Source organism: Ranitomeya variabilis, chromosome 3 (genome assembly GCF_051348905.1).
Source record: "Ranitomeya variabilis isolate aRanVar5 chromosome 3, aRanVar5.hap1, whole genome shotgun sequence".
NCBI lineage: Eukaryota > Metazoa > Chordata > Amphibia > Anura > Dendrobatidae > Ranitomeya > Ranitomeya variabilis.
The window spans coordinates 486,211,015-486,235,911 of NC_135234.1; the positions used below are offsets into that span (position 1 = coordinate 486,211,015).

The 24,897-nt window shown below is 41.1% G+C and overlaps 1 protein-coding gene across 1 annotated transcript in view; it reads left to right on the forward strand.

The window, feature by feature from the left end:
* GEMIN8 (gem nuclear organelle associated protein 8) overlaps positions 1–24,897 on the forward strand; it is a 41,436-nt gene that overhangs the window by 11,905 nt on the left and 4,634 nt on the right. Inside the window, exons 2-3 of the mRNA XM_077296763.1 lie at positions 5,375–5,410; positions 13,532–13,967. Coding sequence (XP_077152878.1) covers positions 5,408–5,410; positions 13,532–13,967 — 439 coding nt within the window. The 5' untranslated portion in view covers positions 5,375–5,407. The remainder of the gene's footprint in view (positions 1–5,374; positions 5,411–13,531; positions 13,968–24,897) is intronic.

A 24,897-nucleotide genomic window follows, 5' to 3' on the forward strand; every position in this document is an offset into this window, starting at 1 on the left:
GAGTCTCACCCTTCCACTGACTCGCTGGGATTAGAGCTGTTTCCAGGGCCAAATACCCCCGCCAGTGGCACCCCCCCTTTTGGTGGGCCCTACAGTGGAGGTAATGACAAGCTTAGGAAGATGACAGTCCATTGATGTATTAGGTCAGGTGACATGATTGTCCAAACCTGGATACTCTAAAGGTCTTTGAGGGTTCAGTGATGGTCAGTGAGGCAGCTCTGTATTTCTTTAGTTGGAGCGATGATGCCATGACCTCTGTAATGTAGAGTCTCTCTGAACACAGACAGATCCTCCTTTTAATATATCACAACTTTTCATCTAGTCGTCCCACCACAGGCTTGGGGGATGGTGGATGGAGACCATCACTCACTGCTGGAGTGTTCAAAGAGCATGCATAGATTGCCCTTCATATTTCTGAGCACCAATGGGTCATCAACATATTAACAAACATTCAAACTGTTGTGCCTTTGTTTCCCAAAGATAGTAGAACAATACGACTGCAATACTAGGACCGATGCGATAGCTAATTAGAAGCCAGTCAACAAATCACAACCAGTGAACATTAGTTTAATGACAATAAGGGTCAACAGTTGTTCTTAAATGAACTCTAATTCCATGTTCACACACTCAGTATTTGGTCAGTATTTTACCTCAGTATGTGTAAGCCAAAACCAGGAGTAGGTGATAAATACAGAAGTGGTGACGTGTTTCTATTATACTTTTCCTCTGACTGTTCCACTCCTGATTTTGGTTTACAGATACAGAGGAAATACTGACCACATACTGAATGTGTGAACGTGGCCTAGCTCATGTCCCTGGGCCTATTGAAATATAGTGGGAAAAAAAGTACACTGCTCAAAAAATAAAGGGAACACTTAAATAACAGAACATAACTTCAAGTAAATCAAACTTCTGTGAAATCAAACTGTCCACTTAGGAACCAACACTGACAATAAATTTTTACATGCTGTTGTGCAAATGGAATAGACAACAGATGGAAATAATTGGCAATTATCAAGACACCCTCAATAAAGGAGTGGTTCTACAGGTGGGGACCACAGACCACATCTCAGTACCAATGCTTTCTGGCTGATGTTTTGGTCACGTTTGAATGTTGGTTGTGCTTTCACGCTCATGGTAGCATGAGACGGACTCTACAACCTACACAAGTGGCTCAGGTAGTGCAGCCCATCCAGGATGGCACATCAGTGTGAGCTGTGGCAAGAAGGTTTGCTGTGTCTGTCAGAGTAGTGTCCAGAGGCTGGAGGCGCTACCAGGAGACAGGCCAGTACACCAGGAAACATGGAGGGGGCCGTAGGAGGGCAACAACCTAGCAGCAGGACCGCTACTTCAGCCTCTGTGCAAGGAGGAGCACTGCCTGAGCCCTGAAAAATGACCTCCAGCAGGCCACAAACGTGTCTGCACAAACGGTTATAATCTTACTCCATGAGAATGGTCTGAGTGCCCGATGTCCACAGAGGGGTTGTGCTCACAGTCCAACACTGTGCAGGATGCTTGGCATTTGCCACAGACACAGGATTGGCAAATTTCCCACCAGCGCCCTGTGCTCTTCACAGATGAAAGCAGGTTTACACTGAGCACATGTGACAGACGTGACAGAGTCTGGAGACGCCGTGGAGAGTGATCTGCTGCCTGCAACATCCATCAGCATGACCGGTTTGGCAGTGAGTCAGTAATGGTGTGGGGTGGCATATCTTTGGAGGGCCACACAGCCCTCCATGTGCTCGTCAGAGGTAGCCTGATTACCAATAGTTACTGATATGAGATCCTCAGACACCTTGTGAGACCATATGCTGTTGCGGTTGGCCCTGGGTTCCTCCTAATGCAGGACAATGCCAGACCTCATGTGGCTGGAGTGTGTCAGCAGTTCCTACAAGATGAAGGCATTGAAGCTATGGACTGGCCCGCCCATTCCCCAGACCTGAATCCGATTGAACACATCTGGGGCATCATGTCTCGCACCACAGACTGTCCAAGAGTTGGCGGATACTTTAGTCCAGGTGTGGGAGGAGATCCCTCAGGAGACCATCCGCCGCCTCATCAGGAGCATGCCCTGGCATTGTAGGGAGGTCATACAGGCAATGCAGACCACACACTACTGAGCATCAGTTCCTTGTCTTGAGGCATTTTCACTGAAGTTGGATCAGCCTGTAACTTAATTTTCCACTTTGATTTTGAGCATCATTCCAACTCCAGACCTCCGTGGGATATTAGTTGTGATTTACGTTGATTATTTTTAGGTTTTGTTGTTCTCAATACATTCCACTATGTAATGAGTAAAGATTTACAACTGGAATATTTCATTCAGTGATATCTAGGATGTGGGATTTTAGTGTTACCTTTATTTTTTTGAGCAGTGCATTTACTCAATTGTGAAAGTTCTCTCACTTAAAAAGATGAGAGGCCTGTAATTGACAACATAGGTAGACCACACAAGATTTATTTTGAAAATTATGGTGGAAAATAAGTATATGGTCATCTCAATATTTTGTTATATATCCTTTGTTGGCAATGACAGAGGTCAAACGTTTTATGTAAGTCTTCACAAGGCTGGCAAACACTGTTGGTGGTATGTTGGCCCATTCCACCATGCAGATCTCCTCTAGAGCAGTGATGTTTTGGGCCTGTCGCTGGGCAACACGGACTTTCAACTCCCTCCAAAGGTTTTTTTATGGGGCTGAGATCTGGAAACAGGCTAGGCCACTCCAGGATCTTCATATGCGTCTTATGAAGTCACTCCTTTGTTGCCCTGGTGGTGTGCGTGGGATCATTATCATGCTGAAAGATCCATCCACGTTTCATCTTCAATGCCCTTGCTGATGGAAGGAGGTTTGCACACAAAAGCTCATTATACATGGCCCCATTCATTCTTTCATGCACATGGATCAGACGTCCTGGTCCCTTTGCAGATAAACAGCCCCAAAGCATGATGTTGCCAACCCCATGCTTCACAGTAGGTATGGTGTTCTTTGGATGCAACTTGGCATTCTGTCTCCTCCAAACATGACAAGTTTTGTTTCTACCAAACAGTTCTAATGTGGCTTCATCAGACCACATATGACATTCTCCCAATACTCTTTTGGATAATCCAAATGCTCTCTAGCAAACTTCAGACGGGCCAGGACTTGTACTGGCTTTAGCAGGGGGACCCGTTTGGCACTGCTGGATCTGAGTCCCTGGCGGCATAGTGTGTTACTAATGGTAGCCTTTGTTACAGTGGTCCCAGCTCTATATAGGTCATTCAATAGGTCCCCCCGTGTGGTTCTGGGATTTTTGCTCACTGTTCGTGTGATTGTTTTGACCCCATGGGATGAGTTCTTGTGTGGAGCCTCAGACCGAGGGTAATTATTAGTGGTCTTGTATGTCTCCCATTTTCTTATTATTGCTCCCACAGTTGATTTCATCACGCCAAGCTACTTGCCTATTGCAGATTCAGTCTTCCCAGCCTGGTGCAGGGCTACGATTTTGTTTCTGGTGTCCTTTGACAGCTCTTTGGTCTTCACCATAGTGGAGTTTGGAGTGTGACTGTTTGAGGTTGTGGACAGGTGTCCTTTATACAGATAACAAGTTCAAACAGGTGCCATTACTACAGGTATTGAGTGGAGGACAGAGGAGCCTCTTAAAGAAGTTGTTACAGGTCTGTGAGAGCCAGAAATTTTGCATGTTTTTAGGTGACGAAATACTTATTTTCCACTATAATTTGCAAAATTAATTTTGCCAAATCAGGCAAGGTGATTTTCTGGATTTGTTTTCTCATTTTGACTCTCATAGTTGTGGTCTACCTATGATGTCAATTACAGGCCTCTCTCATCTTTTTGAGTGGGAGAACTTGCACAATTGGTGGCTGACGAATTACTTTTTTTCCCCACTGTAATATGTCTGGATAATTCAGATTAAATGTGATGTCACTACAGAAGCCTTTGGGACTTTTCATATATATATTGGTCCAATTATTTATTATCAGTTAAGAATGAAAAATTATAAAAATTGACCAGTCTTTTACGTGAATATGTACATTCATCCCACAATGGTAACGACACAGAAGGGAAGTCCATTGTGATCAAATACTTAGCTAAGATACTGAAGCCAGTTGCAAGATCCAGTGGTTAAACTTAAGGCAGACATCCAATGAAACCATGCCAAGAAATAGATCTAGAGAAGGACTTGGGAAAGAAGCCAAGACCTGTGAGAATGTAATCAGAAGTATAAAGCCAGGAGCCCTGAGTATATTCATCTTCATATTGTAAAGCATGTGTCGTTGTGCATTTTGCACCAGAAGTCATTGCTGCTGCCACATTGAATTCCAGAATCAGTGTTTTATTCCTTTTTCTAGAGATTCTGCCAGTGGTTGGTAGCAGGCTGTGGCCATTTCTTATCTGAGATTTGCCTCTTTTGTGCGGTAATGTTTCTGGACACACATGATAAAGCGTACCCTGTGCTACACAAGACCTTGATCTTGATGCACAAAAGCCGTCGTCATCTCTTCTGGGATGAGTTACAATGTATAATGAATTCAGTGTCTGTGCTATTCAGAGCCGGACACAATTGAAGCATTGAGTTGTATTGTATTCGGGACAAGTTGTTTTGCATTTGCTCGTCAGCCCACTTTATATCACTGCAGGATTTTCACTATCAAACTTGGCGTAGTTTCATGTCCCTTTTTCCTGATTTTCTAAATATTTAAAGGCTTTGTCTGATATAGAAAAAAAATTCAGGCGTATAGGCGCTTAGAATAAAAATCTGTGACATACTTACCACCTTTCAGAGCCCATACGTATCCAGCCCAGGCCACTCTGGAGGCTTCTGCTGGCTCAGAAAGCCATGTTTACAAGTCTGGACCGCTGCAGCCGGTTATTGACTACAGCGGTCAGGTGACTAATAGACCATGTCATTAGAGAAGCCTCCTTTTTTTAGTCATCTGACCGCTGCAGCCAAGCACAGGTTACAGCGGCAATGTGACCTCTGTACTGAATATGAGGGGATGCTGGGAGGTCAGAATACCATCCATTTATATTTGAAGTACATTCATGCCATTAAACACTTTTTTGTATTTCTTATAATGGAGCATCCCTTTAAGGCTGAGAATGCAATATGTTAATGTGACAAAGGACATTTAATATTTACCAGCACAGATAAATATATCAACTAAATGTCCGCAATAGCTACAGGAGGTTACACACTGTGCTGAACATTGGGTTCCTCATGTATCAGTCATGATTAGATTGTAATCTCTACTTTATTTTTATGTGGAAAAAAGGAAAATATGTGAAAACAGTAAAAAAAAGAATTTGGAGTTCCTAACTATTGTAATATATATGTAGATGTTTACTCTATTATATTTTTCTGTTCCTAGGTACTTGACGAATGATTAAACAATTCATCAAAAATGGTGAGTGGTTGTTTTTCCAATCATAAGTTATGCAATTAGAAGCCGAACAGTACAAATAATGGTACATGGATGACTTCCGTATGGTAACTGTTTGAAATGTGAATGGTATCCGAGAATTGTGGAGCAAACTCTGACAAGTCTTTGTATATTTTATATGGACCATTGGCCAGCGGAAAAAAACAAGCTTAAAACGGCCTATAGAATGAGGACATGTTCTATCAGCATGTGAGTTCTGTCTAGAAGGGTTTTCCAGGTTCTAGAATTTTGATGACCCCATTCAGTTTCATATTGGTGGAGGTCAGCCCACTATATCCGCTGTGGCTTTCAGATACCGATCCGTGCATCCTTTCTCTAAGGCCGGTGTCACACTTGCGTGTGCAATGTGAGAAACTCAAGCATCAATACCCGGCAGTGCCGCCGGCAGTTCGGACTGGTGCGTTCAGCTGTATAGAAGTACATGCAGCTACTGCACGCTCCAGTCTCAAGTGCTGGCGGCAGTGCCTGGCATTGATGCGTGAGTTTCTCGCATTGCACACGCAAGTTTGAGGCTATCGGAGAAATGTTATTCAGTGGGGCAGTGCTGATGAACATTTTTTTTTTCACTGACTGAATCTGCATGCGAAAAAAAAAATCACAGCTTACACAATTTTCCTCCGAAAATCGGATGATACTCACGCTTTCAAGTCTATGGGTGCGAAGAAAACAATTGGATGCCATATGGAGCGACTGTATAGCATTGCAAATGGTTTGGTGGTCGTCTTAAAGAGATGGTATTTTCGAGAGGTTCCACCTGGATTCCCAAAGCATATATGATAGCAATCACTGTATGGATTTTATTATTGTGTTAGCATCACATAGAATATTCTAGCTTCTTATAAGGTCCATGAGAGGGACCGAATAACATGATCTGCCTAGAGCTTCCGCTGTGGGTGGAAGCTTCATGGTCCAGAACCATGTACAGGAGGAAGCTGAGTTTTCCCACAGTGTCCACGTCTTCTCCCGTGTGAATAGCAGCTACATCTGTAATCTTTATATCTTACTGTATATTACTCCGTATTGGAAAGCGTTCAGCAGTGCTTCCCCTGAATGCAGGGTTTGTGAACTAGTATAAATGGTCTAATAATGCTCATTTTCTTCTCCTATGTGTGACTGGGCTGGACAGCTGCTGAAGCAGATGTGTTCTGGGTTTTCATAGTCCCAAGTGTTATGTAGGATGTTTGCTTTGGCTTGTTGGTTCACATGGATGTATGGGAAGTTAAAATTATACTCTGCTATTCGCGAAAATGTTACATTTTTACAACCCTAACACTTAATACAGATTATAGTGTTTGACATTTGCTGATTTTAAGAGACAGTCTGTGTTAACGGTAGTTCAACTGTAGAATATATAATTTTTTTGCCAGAGATCAAGCTATTTAAAGGGGTTGTCCACTACTTTGTTTACTTTTACAAATCGGCATATGGTGGTCATAAAATGTATAATAGTAAAAAAAAAAAAAAAAAAAAAAAAAAAGGAAGGTGGAAAAAAAAATCCCTCATCTACCAGACCCTAGCATTCCCTTTTGTCCCATGCCAGTCTGCTTGTGCTACTTTTCTTCCAGCGAGGGACGCTGCAGCCAATCGCAGCATTGCCATTCCTTCCAAGTGCAGCCCAGATAGAACGTCACTGGGGACCATGGCGAGTGTCCTTTTTTTTGGCACCTACCAAAAAAAGAGAAAATTAAACTATAATCTTTGTGGAATGTTTTCCACACTTGGCAGATTTTTTTTTACATAAATTTCTGAGAGAGAGATATATATATATATTTTTTATTTATTTCGGATTTTGAATTACAAATCTGCCCTATTAAGCTTGGGGCTACACACAGATGTTTCCTAAATATCGTTTTTTTTCTCACCAATGTCTGTTTTTTATATATATATATATATATATATATATATATATATATATATATATATATATATATATATATATATATATATATATATACGGTACTTTATTTTCAGTTGCATGAAACCCATACGTGCATGTATATTTCACCCTGAAGCATGGCAATGTTTCTCAAAAAAGATAAACTAAAAAGGAGCCAGGAATTAGGAGAACAGTCAATTGGTCATCTCCCTGCCGTCTCCTCCCCGCCTGACCTACGCTAGATTGTTAGCCCCCCCGCGTAAACCTGAAAGAAATATAGCGGGGGTCTCATGGCCTCATGGACCCTGTCATTTAATATGACTTTCTGTCAGAAGAAAGGTCAAATAAAGGTCAGGTCAGTCATCTCTGAAAGTGTGACACTGGTTTTATCCAGTTTTTTCTGGTATGTTTGGCAGCTATTGAAACGGTTTTCTATTGGCTGTAAGCAGCTTTGCCGCTCTTTTTTTGAATATATACACACCTGTTTTGTGGTATCTGGTCATTCTGTCAGCGGAAGAAGATAAAGAAGACACATACCCCAGGATGGAGAATCTCCTGCAACAGCTCCTGACTAGAGCCGACGGCAAGGATGGAGCGGACTGGCTGAGGCAGTGCCTGGCTATGAAACCTATCTTAGCGCCTGCCGATGCTGTCCCTCATCCTCCAGAAGATACCCTTCGGTCGCCGTGTCAAGCCTCTCTGGTCCTGCCGACACCCACCGCTTCAGGGAGGCGCAGGAGGCAAAGGACCCCATACTCTCCTTCGGCGTCGCCGCCTGCTTCCAGCCGCAGTGTCCAAGAAGGAAGAAGGAAGTTGCGGCGCCGCCCTCCTCAGAATTCTCGCAGCCCAGCGCGAGACTTCCACCACGAGCGTCATGACAGAGCGCCGACCGCCTCATCTGAAGCGGCCGGGATGTCTTCAACACACAGCAGCCGTAAAAGCGCTGCGGTGTCATTGGATTCTACAACAGCGGTGGCTTCTGCTGCTGCGGTCCAGACCACCGGTTCGGGAGGATCCCCTGTCATCACACTCAGAAGAGGATGAAGAAACGCCGCTTACAGCAGCTTCCCATATGAGCTTGCCCAACATGGAGGGCTCGAGCTCCAGCTGCTGTATGGAGCAGAGAAACGACCAGCATTCATCAAGGGGTGAGACTTTCAATGTTTCTTTGTCTGTCCCACACTCACATTAAAAAGACATCATAAAGAAAGTGTTAGCTGAAACTTTAAAAGAAGCTATTCCCCCCCCCCCCTTGCTGTCACATCAGCTGTACACAGTGCTGCAATCTCTGACATTTCATCAGCTAACACCGCCCCTGTTAACTCTTTTAAAGAAGCTCTGACATGTGAGCTGTCTCCCTTAGGATTCCATTTAAGCCCTTCTGTTAAAGAGCTTATTTGGAATAATCATTTTATCCATCTTTAAATCTTTCAATAACTGGGTGCAAGCTTTTTCTGTTTTTGCTGCAGTTTTGGGTGAAAAATCTCCCCATTTCTGCAGCAAGATATTTCAGCACTTGGACATAATCCTGGAAGCTGGAATTATGATGAAGCTTTCAGGCACAAATTATCCGTTCACCCCTTCTAGTTCAAGTAAATGCGGTGTTTGTTTCGCTTTCAACGATTCCTTTTGTAAGTGGAACAACTGTAGATTCCGCCATGAGTGCTCGTTCTGTGGTAACTCACACCCTATGTCTAAATGTTTTAAGTAACAAGCAGCTCAACAGTCCTCACGTAAGGAGCCTAATTCAAAAAGCACAGATGCCAGTGATTCTGGCAAACATGTCAGTATGGCTAAGCAAATATCCCAACCAGGAGACCAGTGAGCTGCTTTTTAATGGTTTTTCTGAATGATTATTTATCCCACAATTTAAAGGGGCGGGTTGTTTTGTTGTTCCTAATTTACCCTCTTTAAAGGCTCACCCTGAGGTAGCTAGGGATAAAATTATTAATGAAATTCAATTAAGCAGAGTTTCAGGCTCTTTTTTAACCCCGCTGTTTGTTAATTTCCATATATCACCATTGGGTATTATGCCAAAAAAAAAAAATAAATAGATGAGGGCTCTTTCCGGCTAATTCACCACTTATCCTCAAGAAATTTGGTTTTAATGCTTTAATGTCCAAGTCAGATATTAAGTCTGCTTTTAGACTTCTTCCTGTTCACCCGTGTGGATTTAATTCTTTAGATTTTTATTTTGATGACTGCTTTTTTTATTTATTTTTTTTTTTTTTATTTTTTTTTTTTTGATAAGTGCCTGCCAATGGGCTTTTCTTTGTCATGTTCGTATTTTGAAAGTTTTTCTTAATTTCTTCATTGGGTTTTACAAACTAATTGTAAGGATGCAGGTATCCTCCATTATTTAGACGATTTTTTGTTTATCGGTCCTTATGGTTCCTCAATATGCGAAGATACCCTCAATAAATGTATCCAAATGTGTGAGCACTTTGGTGTTCCTATTGCTCAAAAAAAAAAAAAAAAAAAAAAAACACTTAGTCTGCCTAGATCCCTCGAGTTTCTGGGAATCACTCTTGATTATCAAAAAATGGAATCTGACTTCCTGATGAGAAAATTTTTAAACTGCGCATTGCGTTATCAAATTTTTTAGCCAAGAGCAAGGTCACTCTTAAGGAAATTCAATCATTGTTAGGTCTATTGAATTTTGCGGTTCGCGTCATTCCTATAGGTCGGGCTTTTGGCAGAAGTTTATAGGATGCCACTAAAGGTGTATCTTCACCTCATTCGCATGTTAGTATCCATTCTGACCTAAAGGAAGATGCTAGAATTTGGCTCTCCTTTTTGTCAGAGCATAATGGCAGATCTTTTGTCTCTGGCGATTCTTTTCCCTTTCTTTTCACAGCGGATAGCCAGTGTGGCTTCAGTATTTTATTTGACTCTCATTGGATGTCCATCCAGTGGCCAATAAGTTGGGTGTCTAAGAAACTATCTTCAAACGTAATGTGTTGGAACTTTTATTTTCTATTTTTGCAGGAATATTTATTTGGAGATCACTAATGCAGAATTCCAGGATTTTACTCCTTTCCACTAACCAGGCAGTAGTTTTATTTTTTTTATTTTTATTTTTTTTTTTTTTCTATCAGCACGTTATCTTCTAAAAATACTTTTGCTGACAGAATTTTGAGACAATTGGTCTTACAATGCCTGAAAGCAAAGTTGGGAAAGAGCAAATTTCTTTTCATAACTGACTCTTTACAAAATCGTCAGTGGTCGAATTTTTTCCTGCAGGTTCCCAACGTGGATTCGGAAGGACCCTCTTACCCCTTTCAATTTGGGACATGGTTGCACTCTGATACAGTATTTTATCAAAAAATCGTTATCTAATAGATCATGGGCTGACTATTCGGCTGCATGGCTGAAATGGAACAATTTTTGCAACCTACATTATTTTGACCCAACAGTTTCTAATCCGGTAGCAGCACTAAAGTTTGCTGAATCGATAGTAGAAAACGGTTTGTCTTACTCGGCAATAGCGAAATGCCTAGCAGGAGTTTCATTTTTCCTTTAAACTTTCTGGCAGTATTGCTTTAACTAATCTTTTCCCAGTAAGCAGTTTTTAAAAGGCTTTAGGAAAACCAATTTTATACCTGACTCGAGACCACCTATTTCCCTGTCTTTATTGAAAGAATTGTGCTCCTGTCTCATCCACGTTTATGTAAGTTTTGAGGAAGCCTTATTATTTAGCTCTATTTTTTCTCTGTCCTTTTTTGGAGCACTTCGCGTTGGTGAGGTGGTTTCTGTTAAGAAATCGGAGCCTTCGGGACTCATGATTTTGGATGTCCAGATTCATGAGTCGTTTTTTAATTTTATTTATAATAAAATTAAAGACAGATCAATTAGGCAGGGGATCTAGGTTGAACATTAAAGCAATCCATGTCTCAATCATTTGCCCTGTTGATAACATGGCAAATTGGATTAAGGTCAGACCTATGGGACAGGGCCCATTATTCATTCATAGTGATTTTTCTCCGGTTACGGTCTTTCAATTTAATTTTGTCCTAAAGAAATGTTTAAGCTTTTTGGGTAAAAAACACCTTAAAATCACATCTCATTCGTTTAGAATCGGAGCAGCTACGGAGGCCTCTAGGGCCGGGCTTTCTGATTCAGGGATAAAGGAATTGGGAAGATGGAACTCCAAAAGGTTCAAATTATATGTACGACATGATCTTTATGACTATTAATTATTGTTTTTCTTTCAGGTCCGCTAGTCATTTGGATAGTCGGACACTCTTTTATCTTCTGGGCCAGGAAGAGGGCCAGCCAACGATCTTATACTAAATATTTATCCTTTAATCCTTCTGATATTCAGGTCTGGTGGCATGGAGTTCGCGGCTTGAAATGGCATTGCCTGGTTGCTGAAGTGAAGAAATGGCTAATTAAATTTCCTTCCCCTGATTTAATTATATTTCATGTAGCTGGGAATGATCTTGGAAAAATCAGGACTCTTGACTTTATTATCGGCCATGCGATCCGATTTTATTTATCTTAAACAAATTCTGCCTGATTCAAACTTTGTTTTTTCAAGATTATTCCCAGACTTTTGTGGCACAACAATTAATTTTCTTTTTTAGATAAAATCCGGAGAAGGGTCAATAAATCCATGGAAAAATTTTTTCTTTTAATTTCAGGGTTTTCATTCCGGCATTTGGATTTGGAGGGTTTTTTACTGGGCCTTTATAGGCCTGATTTGGTTCATTTATCTGATATTGGCCTTGATATTTTTAATTTGGACTTACAAACTATCATTGAAAAATGGCTGTGTGGTTTGGGGGGGGCCATGTCTCGCTGAGTCATGGCCTTGTGGGAAAATCACCCATGTCTGGGTGGATTGGTTTATTGGAAAAGTTTGGTACTTTGGTTTTATAATTTATGGAGTTTATTTATTGGTGATTAATTAATTTATGTAACCCTAAATAAACTACACGGCCATTTTTATCCACAATTAAAGCGTTTTGTGTTTTTATTGTATGAATGGGTTCTATGAGGCCATGTTAGCCCCCCCGCGTAAACCTGAAAGAAATATAGCGGGGGTCTCATGGCCTCATGGACCCTGTCATTTAATATGACTTTCTGTCAGAAGAAAGGTCAAATAAAGGTCAGGTCAGTCATCTCTGAAAGTGTGACACTGGTTTTATCCAGTTTTTTCTGGTATGTTTGGCAGCTATTGAAACGGTTTTCTATTGGCTGTAAGCAGCTTTGCCGCTCTTTTTTTGAATATATACACACCTGTTTTGTGGTATCTGGTCATTCTGTCAGCGGAAGAAGATAAAGAAGACCCCACCCTCCCTCCCCTGAATTCTTGTAATTTTACTGTCGTGTAGTTTAATTGTGGGAAAATCACCCATGTCTGGGTGGATTGGTTTATTGGAAAAGTTTGGTACTTTGGTTTTATAATTTATGGAGTTTATTTATTGGTGATTAATTAATTTATGTAACCCTAAATAAACTACACGGCCATTTTTATCCACAATTAAAGCGTTTTGTGTTTTTATTGTATGAATGGGTTCTATGAGGCCATGAAAGGTTGCTCCCTAAACTGAAATTGGATATATGTTCCCTCTGTTCTTTGCTTCTTTTTAAATTCTTTCTTCTCTCCCATAGTTTGAGTAAATCATAGATATGAGACAACCTGCAATGATTCATGCTGCCCGTGGTTCAGGCAACATACCGTAATCACCTGACAGGCTCCCGTTAAACTCTTTTGGGGGAGGAATATTACAACCCTAATGGATGGTTGCCAGTAACAATGTTTTTACTCCAAGACTATGGTACACTTTGTCATTGGTGATTAGCGTTGCGGTGCATTTAGACTGACCGACCCGCATCACTAAACATCCGTGGATCGGCTACGTCTGAGTCCGATCGGCGGTCTTTTAATGTTCTGTTCAAACAGATTGACCACACATCCAATGCATAAACTTTCATTATTCTCGGCAGCACATGTGCTGCTTACACAGAGTGGAGCTATGTGCTGCAATTAACACTGATTTGTAAGCAAATATAAAAATGATGTCACCCGACGAATGGGCATTTTTCGTCGAGTAATTGGCAGCCTGCTTAGGCAGGCTGGTTATCGGGAAGCGAGCGTTCCTAGGACAAGATTTACAGAGGCCACTAGGAGTGTGTGACAATGTAGGGACGCAATGTCGGCAATGGCATGTATTCATCTGTAATGGTTGTCACTTTATCTCTAGGCAAATATACGCCTTCAAGAATCTGAGCCCTGGTACACCGGCCGGGTGTATGCCAGGTACTGGAAGCATTACAGTCAGGCAATGCAGTGGCTGTACCGGCATAAGAGAGCATACAGAGTGGCAGCGGCATCTATATGCTATCCCCCCTGGTACCCCTCTGAGACCTTTCATAATACTCGGTATACTGATTGGAAAGGAGGGCAGTCCTCTTATCAACCCTTCTACGCCAGGCCACAGAAACAAGTGCAGCCACACAGGGATCGCCCCTGTCTAAAGGTATCCTGTTCTAAGGAAGAGGAGTCTGCAATGGAACAAGAAGAGGCCGTGTCCACAGATTCAGATGAGGAAGGAATAGAATGTGACATGAGCAACATGGAGATCACAGAGGAGCTGCGCCAATACTTTGCAGAAACTGAGAGACATCGGGAAGAGCTCAGTAAGTATCTGTCCGTAGGTCGTTCTTACTTCTCATAGATGTTGCTTCACTGCACACTTATTACAGATTACATTATAGTGGTGTGCATACGTGCTGGAGTGTGGAGAGTTAACAAAAATCACTATATTTTGTTCAAATAAACATTAATTTAAAAAAATCTGCAATCCAGTAAGTAAGTTTATAATCAACACTTGCTGCCAGCAAAGCCCTGTAATAATACATGGAATTTCTGAAGACTGGAACTCTTGGAAATTAATTTGGAAATTCATCCAGTTTATAGTAGAATATTTTGTGTACCTTAAAAGGGTTTATGTTCTTCCCTATCCGTAGGGGATAATGTACAATTTGCTGTATGTCCAACCACTGGAACCAGAACTAATCCACAGAATTGGGCTCTGTAGATCTCCAAACGAATGGAGCAGAGGTCATGTATGTCCGCCTCTGTTCTGGTCATTCTCTATTGGCCTGCCGGAGACAGTAGTGGACAGCGCTCGAGGATATCCAGCAGCGCACATACATGACCACCTCTATTCAGACTGGGCTCTACAGAACTCCATTCTCGGGATCAAAACAGTTGGACACCTTGTGGCCAGAAAGGTATACGTTATCCAATGTATAAGGGATAACTTACAATCTTGGTACAATATCCAGATCTGTTATTAAAGAGCTTGTCTCATCATAGACAATTCCTTTCATATTTCAGCCAAATGTTGGCGGCCGACTCCTGGCACCCATTGAGCCGCTAGTTTTGCAGAGGGAAGCCCTGGCCATTCAGATACAGTTCTGGCAAAAATTAAGAGACCACAGCAAAATTTTCAGTTTGTCTGATTTTTCTCTTTATGGGTATATTTTTGAGTAAAATGTAAATTGTTCTTTTATTCTATAAACTACTGACAACATGTCTCCGAAGTTCCAAGCAATACATTTTGTATTTATTTTCTGAAAATGACAAATGGTCAAAATAACCAAAAAATGCATTGCTTACAGACCTCAAATAATGCAAAGAAAACAAGTTCATATTAATTTAGAAACAATAATACTAATGTTTTAACTCATAGCTTTCATGTGTCTTGGCATACTTTCCACCAGTCTTTCACACTGCTTTTGGGTGACTTTATGCCACTCCTGGTACAAAAATGTAAGCAGTTCTTCTTTGTCTGATGGCTTGTGACTATTCATCTTCCTCTCGATTACATTCCAGAGGTTTTCAATGGGGTTCAGGGCTGGAGATTGGCTGGCCATGACAGGCATTTGATGTGGTGGTCCTTCATCCACACCTTGATTTTTGTACCAGGAGGGGCATAAGGTCACCCAAAAGCAGTGTGAGAGACTGGTGGAAAGCATGCCAAGACGCATGAAAGCTGTGATTACAAATCATGGTTATTCCACAAAATATTGATTTCTGAACTCTTGCTGAGTTAAAACATTAGTATTGTTTCTAAATGTATATGAACTTGTTTTCTTTGCATTATTTGAGGTCTGCAAGCAATGCATTTTTTGGTAATTTTGACAATTTCTCATTTTCAGAAAATATATACAAAATTTATAGCTTGAAACTTCAGAGACATGTTGTCAGTAGTTTATAGAATAAAAGAACAGTTTACATTTTACTCAAAAATATACCTATGAAGAGAAAAATCAGACAACCTGAAATTTTGCATTAGTCTCTTAATTTTTGCCAGAGCTGTATTTCACCTGCAGTGCTTGTTATAAGGCAGTAGCAATAGAAAACAGTGAAATGAATGACCCCCTCATTGTGCAGCATTTTCCCCAATAAAGCAAATTGCAGGGTCAGGAGCCAGTGGAATAAGGTTTTGCTAATGCAGGCATATCCTTGGTGCGAGTTATAGGTTCACCCATGTGGTCTTGTCATGTCCACAGCTTCCGTGTGCCAGTTTGAGCTCGGACCACTACCGGATCAGGGTGCAAGTGAGGTAGGCAGAAAATACCAGGGATTGTCAGACGCTGCTGCCACAGACCATGAAGAATCATCTAATTGATGGATTTCATTACAGTGATTTATTTGTATTAGGCGAGACGACTGACACCTAAATGATGCTTTCATCAGGCTGTATTCCAGGGAGAGAAGAAGTATAAATACGGGAAGCAAAGATTTATTATATATGAACTTGTGGAGTCTGCCAAGTGAGTCATTCGTATGTAGAGCTCTGTGCTCTTGTAGAAAGGACTGCAGCACTCCAGTCTTCGTTAGCCGTATGCCCTATTGGGCCATTATGGATAAGTCTTTCTGGAAAAAAAAAAAACCCTTAAATTGGATCTGAGATTAGATTTTGAAATTCACACTGTATACATTATTAAATACCGTAGATCTTGTAGATTTCTTACAGATGAGATAGATGGTGTATTTACTTACTTTCCCTACTGCATATTAAAATGAGCATTGTATTATAAAATGCTCCTCTTAATATCCAGATTGTGCAGATATTCTGATATTGATTTTGACAGTAGCTACACCAGCCTCATCAGGTTGAAGATATCCACAGTATGTAATGGTTAAAGGGGTTGGCCACTACTTAGATAAATAAAAAATACCTATACTCCCCTCCTGATACTGATTAAAATAAGAAAACATACTCCCCTCCTGTGCTGGCGCTGTCCAGCTGTGTCAGCACTCGCGGTCCTGGAGCTCTCGTGCGGTTGTTGTGACATGTGACCCTGGCACCCTATCAGTGCTGGCATCATTGTCCCTGCCTTCTGACAACATGAAGAGGAAGTCCGGGCTGCAGCTGCTCCCTTCCTCTTCATGTTCAATTCGACAGGAGGCGGGGACAGTGATGCCAGCGTTGATTGGGCGAGTGCCAACACCATGGGAATGGCACCAGAACGGGAGGGGAGTATAGGCCTCTCTTGAACCCCTCGACTGAGTTCGCCATCACCACCTCCTCAGGCAAGGAATTCCAGATTCTCACTGCCCTAACAGTAAGAATCCCTTTCTATGTTGGTGGAAAAACATTCTCTCCTCCAGACGCAGAGAATGCCCCCTTGTGACCGTCATATTCCCTGGTATAAACAGATCCTCGGAGAGATATTTGTATTGTCCCCTAATATACATGGTTATTAGATCGCCCCTCAGTCGTCTTTTTTCTAGGCTAAAAAATCCTAATTTTGCTAATCTCTCTGGGTATTGTAGTTCCCCTATCCCCTTTATTAAATCCTTTATATCCATTATATCCTTCCTGAGCACCGGTGCCCAAAACTGTGCACAGTACTCCATGTGCGGTCTAACCAGGGGTTTGTACAGAGGCAGTATAATGCTCTCATCATGTGTATCCAGACCTCTTTTAATGCACCCCATGATCTTGTTTGCCTTGGCAGCCGCTGCCTGGCACTGGCTGATCCAGGTAAGTTTATTATTAACTAGGATCCCCAAGTCCTTCTCCATGTCAGATTTACCCAGTGGTTTCCCGTTCAGTGTGTAATGGTGATATTATAGAGCAGGAGGGGCTGATTGGATTCATATACGATACTTTTGTTGTGGGAACCATTTCAGTAAATCTTGCATTTTATTCATTGAAATCTCTGGTGTTTGCATACATAAGTCTAGTGGGCAGCTCCTATATGACTGTGCATGCAGAGATAGCTGTCAATCACTAGTAGGACCACCCACTGGACTCGTACGTATACAGACACCAGGCATTTCAGAGAATAGGACCGCCCACTGGACTCATATGTATACAGACACCAGGAATTTCAGAGAATAAAATACAAGTTCTTGTGAACCTTTTCTCACAAGCCTATATATCATTCTGCTTGGCCTCTTCTCTATACCTTGCTGTCTATATAGTGGCTTCATGTACAACGTGACAAGTTGCCTATAAAAGTGAAATACATCCGCTTTAGAGCTTTCACAGATGAAAAACTGAACAGTCCGTGGTTCCATGCCAATCTCAAGTACTTGCTCATCTGTCTCTTAAAAAGGGTTAGTGATTGTGAGTTGTGACTTGAATCCCTTGACCATGAAGAAGGTACATACATATAGGGGTCCCATGGCATTACACAGCCTATGATCCATACATACTAAAGACAAGGCAATAAATAGCAACATAATAAAATACACTGGACACGACTTATAAATGGTTTTTGTCCACAGCCTTTATTTAATTTAAATATAGAACTTATAAACCATATGGCAGCTTAGCCAAAGCTCAAGCCCGTTTACCATCATGCTGTCCATTCAGTTCCCTGAGTCTTACCCACAGGCCCCTGACGGAATGGTGGGGCAGCACTTTAGCTATGGCAGTGATGAGGAATGACAACTCCCCTCATCACTGCCCCCTCTTTATCCCTTCAGCACATATTTTGCTTACGTTAGCCTGTCCTATCAGCGCACGTCACTGGGGGGAAAACTACACTAAACCCAGCGACAGGCAGCTGACTGGACAGGCCCACCACCAATGTCTGTACTCAAAATATAAATATATATATATATATATATATATATATATATATATATATATATATATATATATATATATAGCAGTAAAACACTGTCCCACCACAAATTAAGCCTTAAGGGAAGCTACACCTGTGGCCTGGTAATGCCATGCATTACCCTCCTAAGGGTCCAGGTGATGCCATTCTGGTGCTTTTGTGTTCTTCATGCTGTATACATAAATGGTCACCTCCTACACCGTCTGTATGGCATTTGTGGTGTCTTCATCCTATTTCATTTCTTCATGTGCTTTTCTCCATTATGAAGGGTCTTCCTACTTTTGGTTTATTGTAATCTAACACATTGTATTTTTTCCGGTTTCTTGCTCATTTTCTATTTTCATGTGAAATACTTTGCATCAGCCATATATTGTCTGTGATGCCACGTTTTTATAAGCCTAAACCACATTGCTCTAAGGAGGGAAAGTCTGAAGCTTCTTCCAAGACCTCATCATGCTCAGCTTCCTTTAAAACATTGCAATCCCACTCTGTAAAGTTTCCATAACAACAGTACAGAGTGCTGAGAAAGGCTCCTTTGACAGGACTCAATAGGGCCTCTCCAAGTAGGAGAGAACTGGAAGCTTCGAAGAAACAAAAGGGGGACAAACACGGCAACATGGAGTCCTGGCTCCCGAAACACTGTGTGTATACCATTATATATGCTTCTCTATAGAGCTGTATTTTCCTTCGTTCTCTTTGTAACGTCACTTTCAAAGCTGGACTAAACAGTAAATACATAATTTGCCTTTTATGCATACATTGGTGCATGGTTATCAGGGACATTTCAGTGAAAAGAAAAGTTTTCAAGCTGTCACCACGTCCACTCATTCTGAACACTAGCACAGTGAGGTGTAGTGCAGAGAACACAGACTGGTACACAGAGGATGGCACATCAGTTGCCGGAAATATACCCCATTGATTGACTTTTTTTATTTTTTTCCCCCCAGTCCTCCAAACTTAATATCTCTTTTAGGCCACGTGCATATGCTGAATATTTGGTCAGTACTTTGCCTCGGTATTTGTAAGCCAAAAACCAGGAAAGGAACAATCAGAGGAAAAGTATAATAGAAACACGTCACCACTTCGGTATTTATCATTCACTCCTGGTTTTGGCTTACACATACTGTGGTAAAAAAACCTCACCAAATACTGGTGTGCACATGGCATTAGTGGTCATATGCATATTTGCCATGATTGGGTTACTCAGTTAATTTTGTTGTACCTAATATAGTATCCGCCATATCAGTTTTATTGTGCTATTTACATTTTCACCAAAATGGACCTTGTATGCTCCCCAAACAATACAAATGATATTCTTCTGTTTTTGTGTAATCATGTGGCTTCCTTACAATTACAGACCTATCAAATGTAGAGGGTATTTCAGTAACAGACTTGCCCTCATTGTACTATGACTACCTCTATGAAACATCTTGGGGAAATTGTGGAGGTAGACCCGCTCATGGTGGTCATTTCGAAACGTTTAGATCCCATACAGCCAAATGCCCAAGGATCCCTTTGATCCTTCCACCAACTTTCAGAATCTATGTGACATCATACTCAGTACCTGTATGGGAGGTCCCTGTAATTGGGAACAGCCAATTTAAAATCCAATATGTGTCTTTTTGTTCTCCCTGGAGATGAGCCTGAAACTTTGCATTCCCCTGTGGTATCGGGCAGTGGCTTTCACCCTTCTCCCTTATTGGGGAAACATTCATATGTATGGAGGAGTCAGGAATAGATTTGGTGTCCTTGAACCATCAGCCCTATTAGTAATCTGTGGTTGCTGGACAGGAACCATAAGAACCACCTCTTATCTGACAGCATCCGTGGCTCTTCTTTTGATTAACCAGCTTGGCCCGACATCACAGGTGTATCATGCTCAGATGCTGTCATGTAAGAAGTGGCTCTTGGGGCTTCTGTCCAAAAACCACAGACTACTGTTCTGGCCACCAGATCAGCTTCTGCAAATCAATTTACACTATCCCTAGTCAGAGATATCCAGCAGCTATACAAGGTTTAGAAAGGCAATAGAGCTGGCAGAACGCTGAAATTTAATATCCAAAGAATACTAGACATCTTTCTTGGCTCATTTTTTTTTCTTTTTAAATTTCCATATTGGTTTATTAAGTTTTAGAATGGCTTCTGAAATTAAGAGTTAAGGGTGTGCTATTCTTTCCAAAACAAGAGGCCACAAGAGGATTTGTTCACAAGATATGGCAAGGTTGAATATGAAGCATTCTTAAGTTTAATAAAATCTATTGAAATATCTGGGATATAACCCGGCTTGCTTTTCACAGACTGAAACATGTGTATCTCTTAGCTGCTTGCATTGGTCACAGTTGCTATTCGTCTGCAGGGGTTTATAACTTCCTCTATAAATAATACTTGTGGTTGCATCGACATGATATTTTCATGTTTCTTTAGGCCCATGTATAAGACAAGTCTGTTCCCATGGACCCCTGCTGGAGTTATGTATACTTCTAATGTTGACAAAGCTGTAGTACAATTTTCTCAACTCCCTCTCTTCCCAAGAGGAAACATGTTGTAAAATTTAATGTACCGTACACTACAGTTCCCTACTCCTTTAGGAAGTAATGTGCTGCAGAATTTAATATGCATAAGTTATACTTTCAGAGGCTTCATAATAGGTCAGATCCTCTATTCTATGGACTGTTTTGCTGCAATATTCCAATCTGAATTGGATTGTGTGAAGTCCCAGTAGTTTCTTTTACAATATGATACTGTATGTCGGGAAATAGACATTCTCAGTTCTTGTCACATTGGTAGATGCAAAAGAATTGTGACACACCTCTTAAAGAGGTTCTCCCTTACTATCACATTGGTGGGGGACGACACACAGTTCCCCCACCGATCGTAACTGGATGTAACTCATGTGAGTTAGCTGAGTATATTGGGCGTGCTCAAATAATATGTTCAAGTTCCCGTGGCTGCATAATTCCCAGCTGTTAGACAACCACAACACGTGCTACCGCGGGGACTTGAACATAGTATTCGAGCATGCCTAAGATACTCGGGTAACACCCAAGCATGTTCGGATTACACGATATTCGAGCACGTTCGCTCATCGCTATGGCAGATCATCACCTATTTATTTGAATAGTAGGCCTGTTCTGCGGTGTGAATCGCCCTTATCTATCTGGATGATTGAGGAAGAAGTCTGGATTTGACAAATGCCAGGAGAATGTTTCCTGCCTGACTCCATTGTGCAAGCTATAAAGTTTGATGGAGGAGGGATAATGCTAAAGGATTGTTTTTCATGAATGGCCCAAGTCCCTTAACTCAAGTGCAGGGGAATAATAATTCTTCAGGATACCAAGACATTTTGAACAATTATATCCCTCCAGCATTGTGTGAACAGTTTGGGGAAGTCCCTTTTCTGCAACAGCGTGACTGTGCCCCAGAACACAAAGGCCCTTGTCAAATATCAGTGTCCGACCTCACAAATGGTCTTCTGGATAAAAGGATAAAAAATTCCACACACACTCCAAAATCTGGTAGAAAGCCTTGCCAGAAAAGTGGATCTAGCAAAGTGGGAACCAACTCCATAATATCTGTGGTCCTAGAATGGGATTTCCGAAAAGCTCCTGTAGGTGTATAGTATAGTGCATGTTCTTGGATTAATGCATAATCATTCATCTAGTTTTACTATTGTCCCTTTAAGTGCTGTGACCTAGTTTCCCATTCTCACACCGTCGAAACACTAAACAGATTTTTTAATCTGCGAGTTTCCACTATATTAGAGACCCCTATCTGATAGTGCTTTGACCCTCCTTTTGGCCTTCAGGACTTCAGCAATTTATTGTGGCATAGATCAGGTGTTGAAATGTTTCCGCACCAATATTGGCCCTTGCGGACGGCATAGCTTCTCACAGCTGCTGCAGATAAGATGCAAGTACTCTCATGCTTTTAACAATCATTTTACCTCCTTCTAAAATTGCTTTACATAATTAGAGACTCTGTCAGCACAGAATGACTGTTCAAACCGAGTACAGGCGTTCGATGCTTCACGGCCAATAATTTAAATACACTTTCCTACCTGCTTGCTTTCCATCTTACTCCGACCTTCTTTGGCCCTATGAAGACAGAGCTGTCAATTAAAGAAGATTGAGGAGAAACAAAACCGGTGGGAAGGTGTACATAAATGATGGCCACGAGCGACGGTATTTGATTTCAATAGTCATTCTGTGCTTACAGTCCCTTTAAGATCTAGGGACTGTTAATGCCAGGAAGAAAGGAAAACTGACTGTCATGTTCCTGAAACCAATGCATTACTACATGTCACATTTTCTTGCTAAATGTATATTTATTCCTTGAAGGGATAATTTTTAGCAGCCAAATCTCTTACTGCCCACAGATGCATCCACAAGTATCGGAGAACTCAGGATTTGTAAAGAAAATAATTCTCCCTCCATTACTTCACTTCTATCAGCCTGAACTATTGACACCTGACACTGTATTAATTCATACTACTTGCACCAATGCAAACCCTCTTACCAGCACGTTGCCACAGAAATTTGGATTCCTCTGACCATTGCTTATTGAACCACTTTTTGTGCTATTTTGCCGAATTTCTGGTTCCCTTAGACCGCAATAGCACTTAAACTGGTCATCTCCTATTATAGCTCTTCCATGCTAGTCAATGATGAGTAGTCTGGACATACTAGTTGAGAGCCCCGTCATTGTATTCAGCTCTAGTTTGCTGAATCTTGACATCCTCCTCTGACCATGTCCTTAGTTTCCCATTTTGCTTGATGCTTTTTTCTTGATTTCACTATTCTCAGTATAATAATAATCTTTATTTTTATATAGCGCTAACATATTCCGCAGCGCTTTACAGTTTATTTTTGTTTTGTTTTTTTTGCACACATTATCATCGCTGTCCGTGATGGGGCTCACAATCTAAATTCCCTATCCATTATCCATATGTCTTTGGAATGTGGGAGGAAACCGGAGTACCCGGAGGAAACCCACGCAAACACGGGGAGAACATAAAAACTCCTTGCAGATGTTGTCCTTGGTGGGATTTGAACCCAGGACTCCAGCGCTGCAAGGCTGCTGTGCTTACCACTCACTAAGCCACCGTGCTGATATATACGTGTATATATATATATATATATATATATATATATATATATATATATATGTGTGTATGTATGTATGTATGTATGTATGTATGTGTGTGTGTGTGTGTGTGTGTGTGTATATATATATATATATATATATATATATATATATATATATATATATATATATATATATATATATATATATATATATACTCTTGTCTCTGTTGATCGAGAAACCCTAACATAACAAAGTGGGTCAGCTTTTTCAAATGCTGGCCACTGTTAGTATAGCACCAATGAGCAAGCCTCGTTTAAGGTTGCCCATGTCAATCATCTTTCCCATGCTAATATGGAAGAATCTGATCCGCAGAAAGTTTGATCACTTGATTTTATGCTAAATTCCAGGATTGTGTATATTAATATACAGTTGTGCTCAAAAGTTTACATACCCCAGCAGAATTTTTCCTTTCTTGGCCTTTTTTCAGAGAATATGAATGATAACACCTAAACTTTTTCTCCACTCATGGTTAGTGGTTGGGTGAAGCCATTTATTGTCAAACTACTGTGTTTTCTCTTTTTAAATCATAATGACACCCCAAAACCTCCAAATGACCCTGATCAAAAGTTCACATACCGTGGTGATTTTGGCCTGATAACATGCCCAGTAGTTGACACAAATGGGTTTGAATGGCTACTAAAGGTAACATCCCTCACCTGTCACCTGTTTGCTTGTAATCAGTGTGTGTGCTTAAAAGCTGAGTGAGTTTCTGGGATCCAGACAGACTCTTGCATCTTTCATCCAGCCACTGACGTTTCTGGATTGTGAGTGATGGGGAAAGCAAAGAATTGTCAACGGATCAAAGGGAAAAGGTAGTTGAATTGTATAAAACAGGAATGGGATACAAAAAGATATCCAAGGAATTGATAATGCCATTCAGCAGCGTTCAAACTGTGATTAACAAATGGAAAATCAGGGGCACTGTAAAAACAAAACCACGGTCAGGTACACCAACAAAAATTTAATCCACAACTGCCAGGAAAATTGTTCGGGATGTAAAGAAAAATCCACAAATAACATCACCTGAAATACTGGTGGACCCTCTGAAACCTAGCGGTGTGGCTGTTTTCAAGATGCACAATAAGGAGGCACTTTAAGAATAATGGGCTTCATGGTCGAGTCGCCAGAAGAAAGCCATTGCTGCACAAATGCCACAAAGTATTTCGCCTACAATACTCAAAACAGTACAGAGACAAGCCTCAAAACTTCTGGAACAAATTTAACTTTTTGGCCAAAACCATAAACGTTACATTTGGAGCGAGGTCAACAAGGCCTATGATGAAAGGAACTCCATTCCTACTGTAAAGCATGGAGGTGGATCACTGATTTTGGG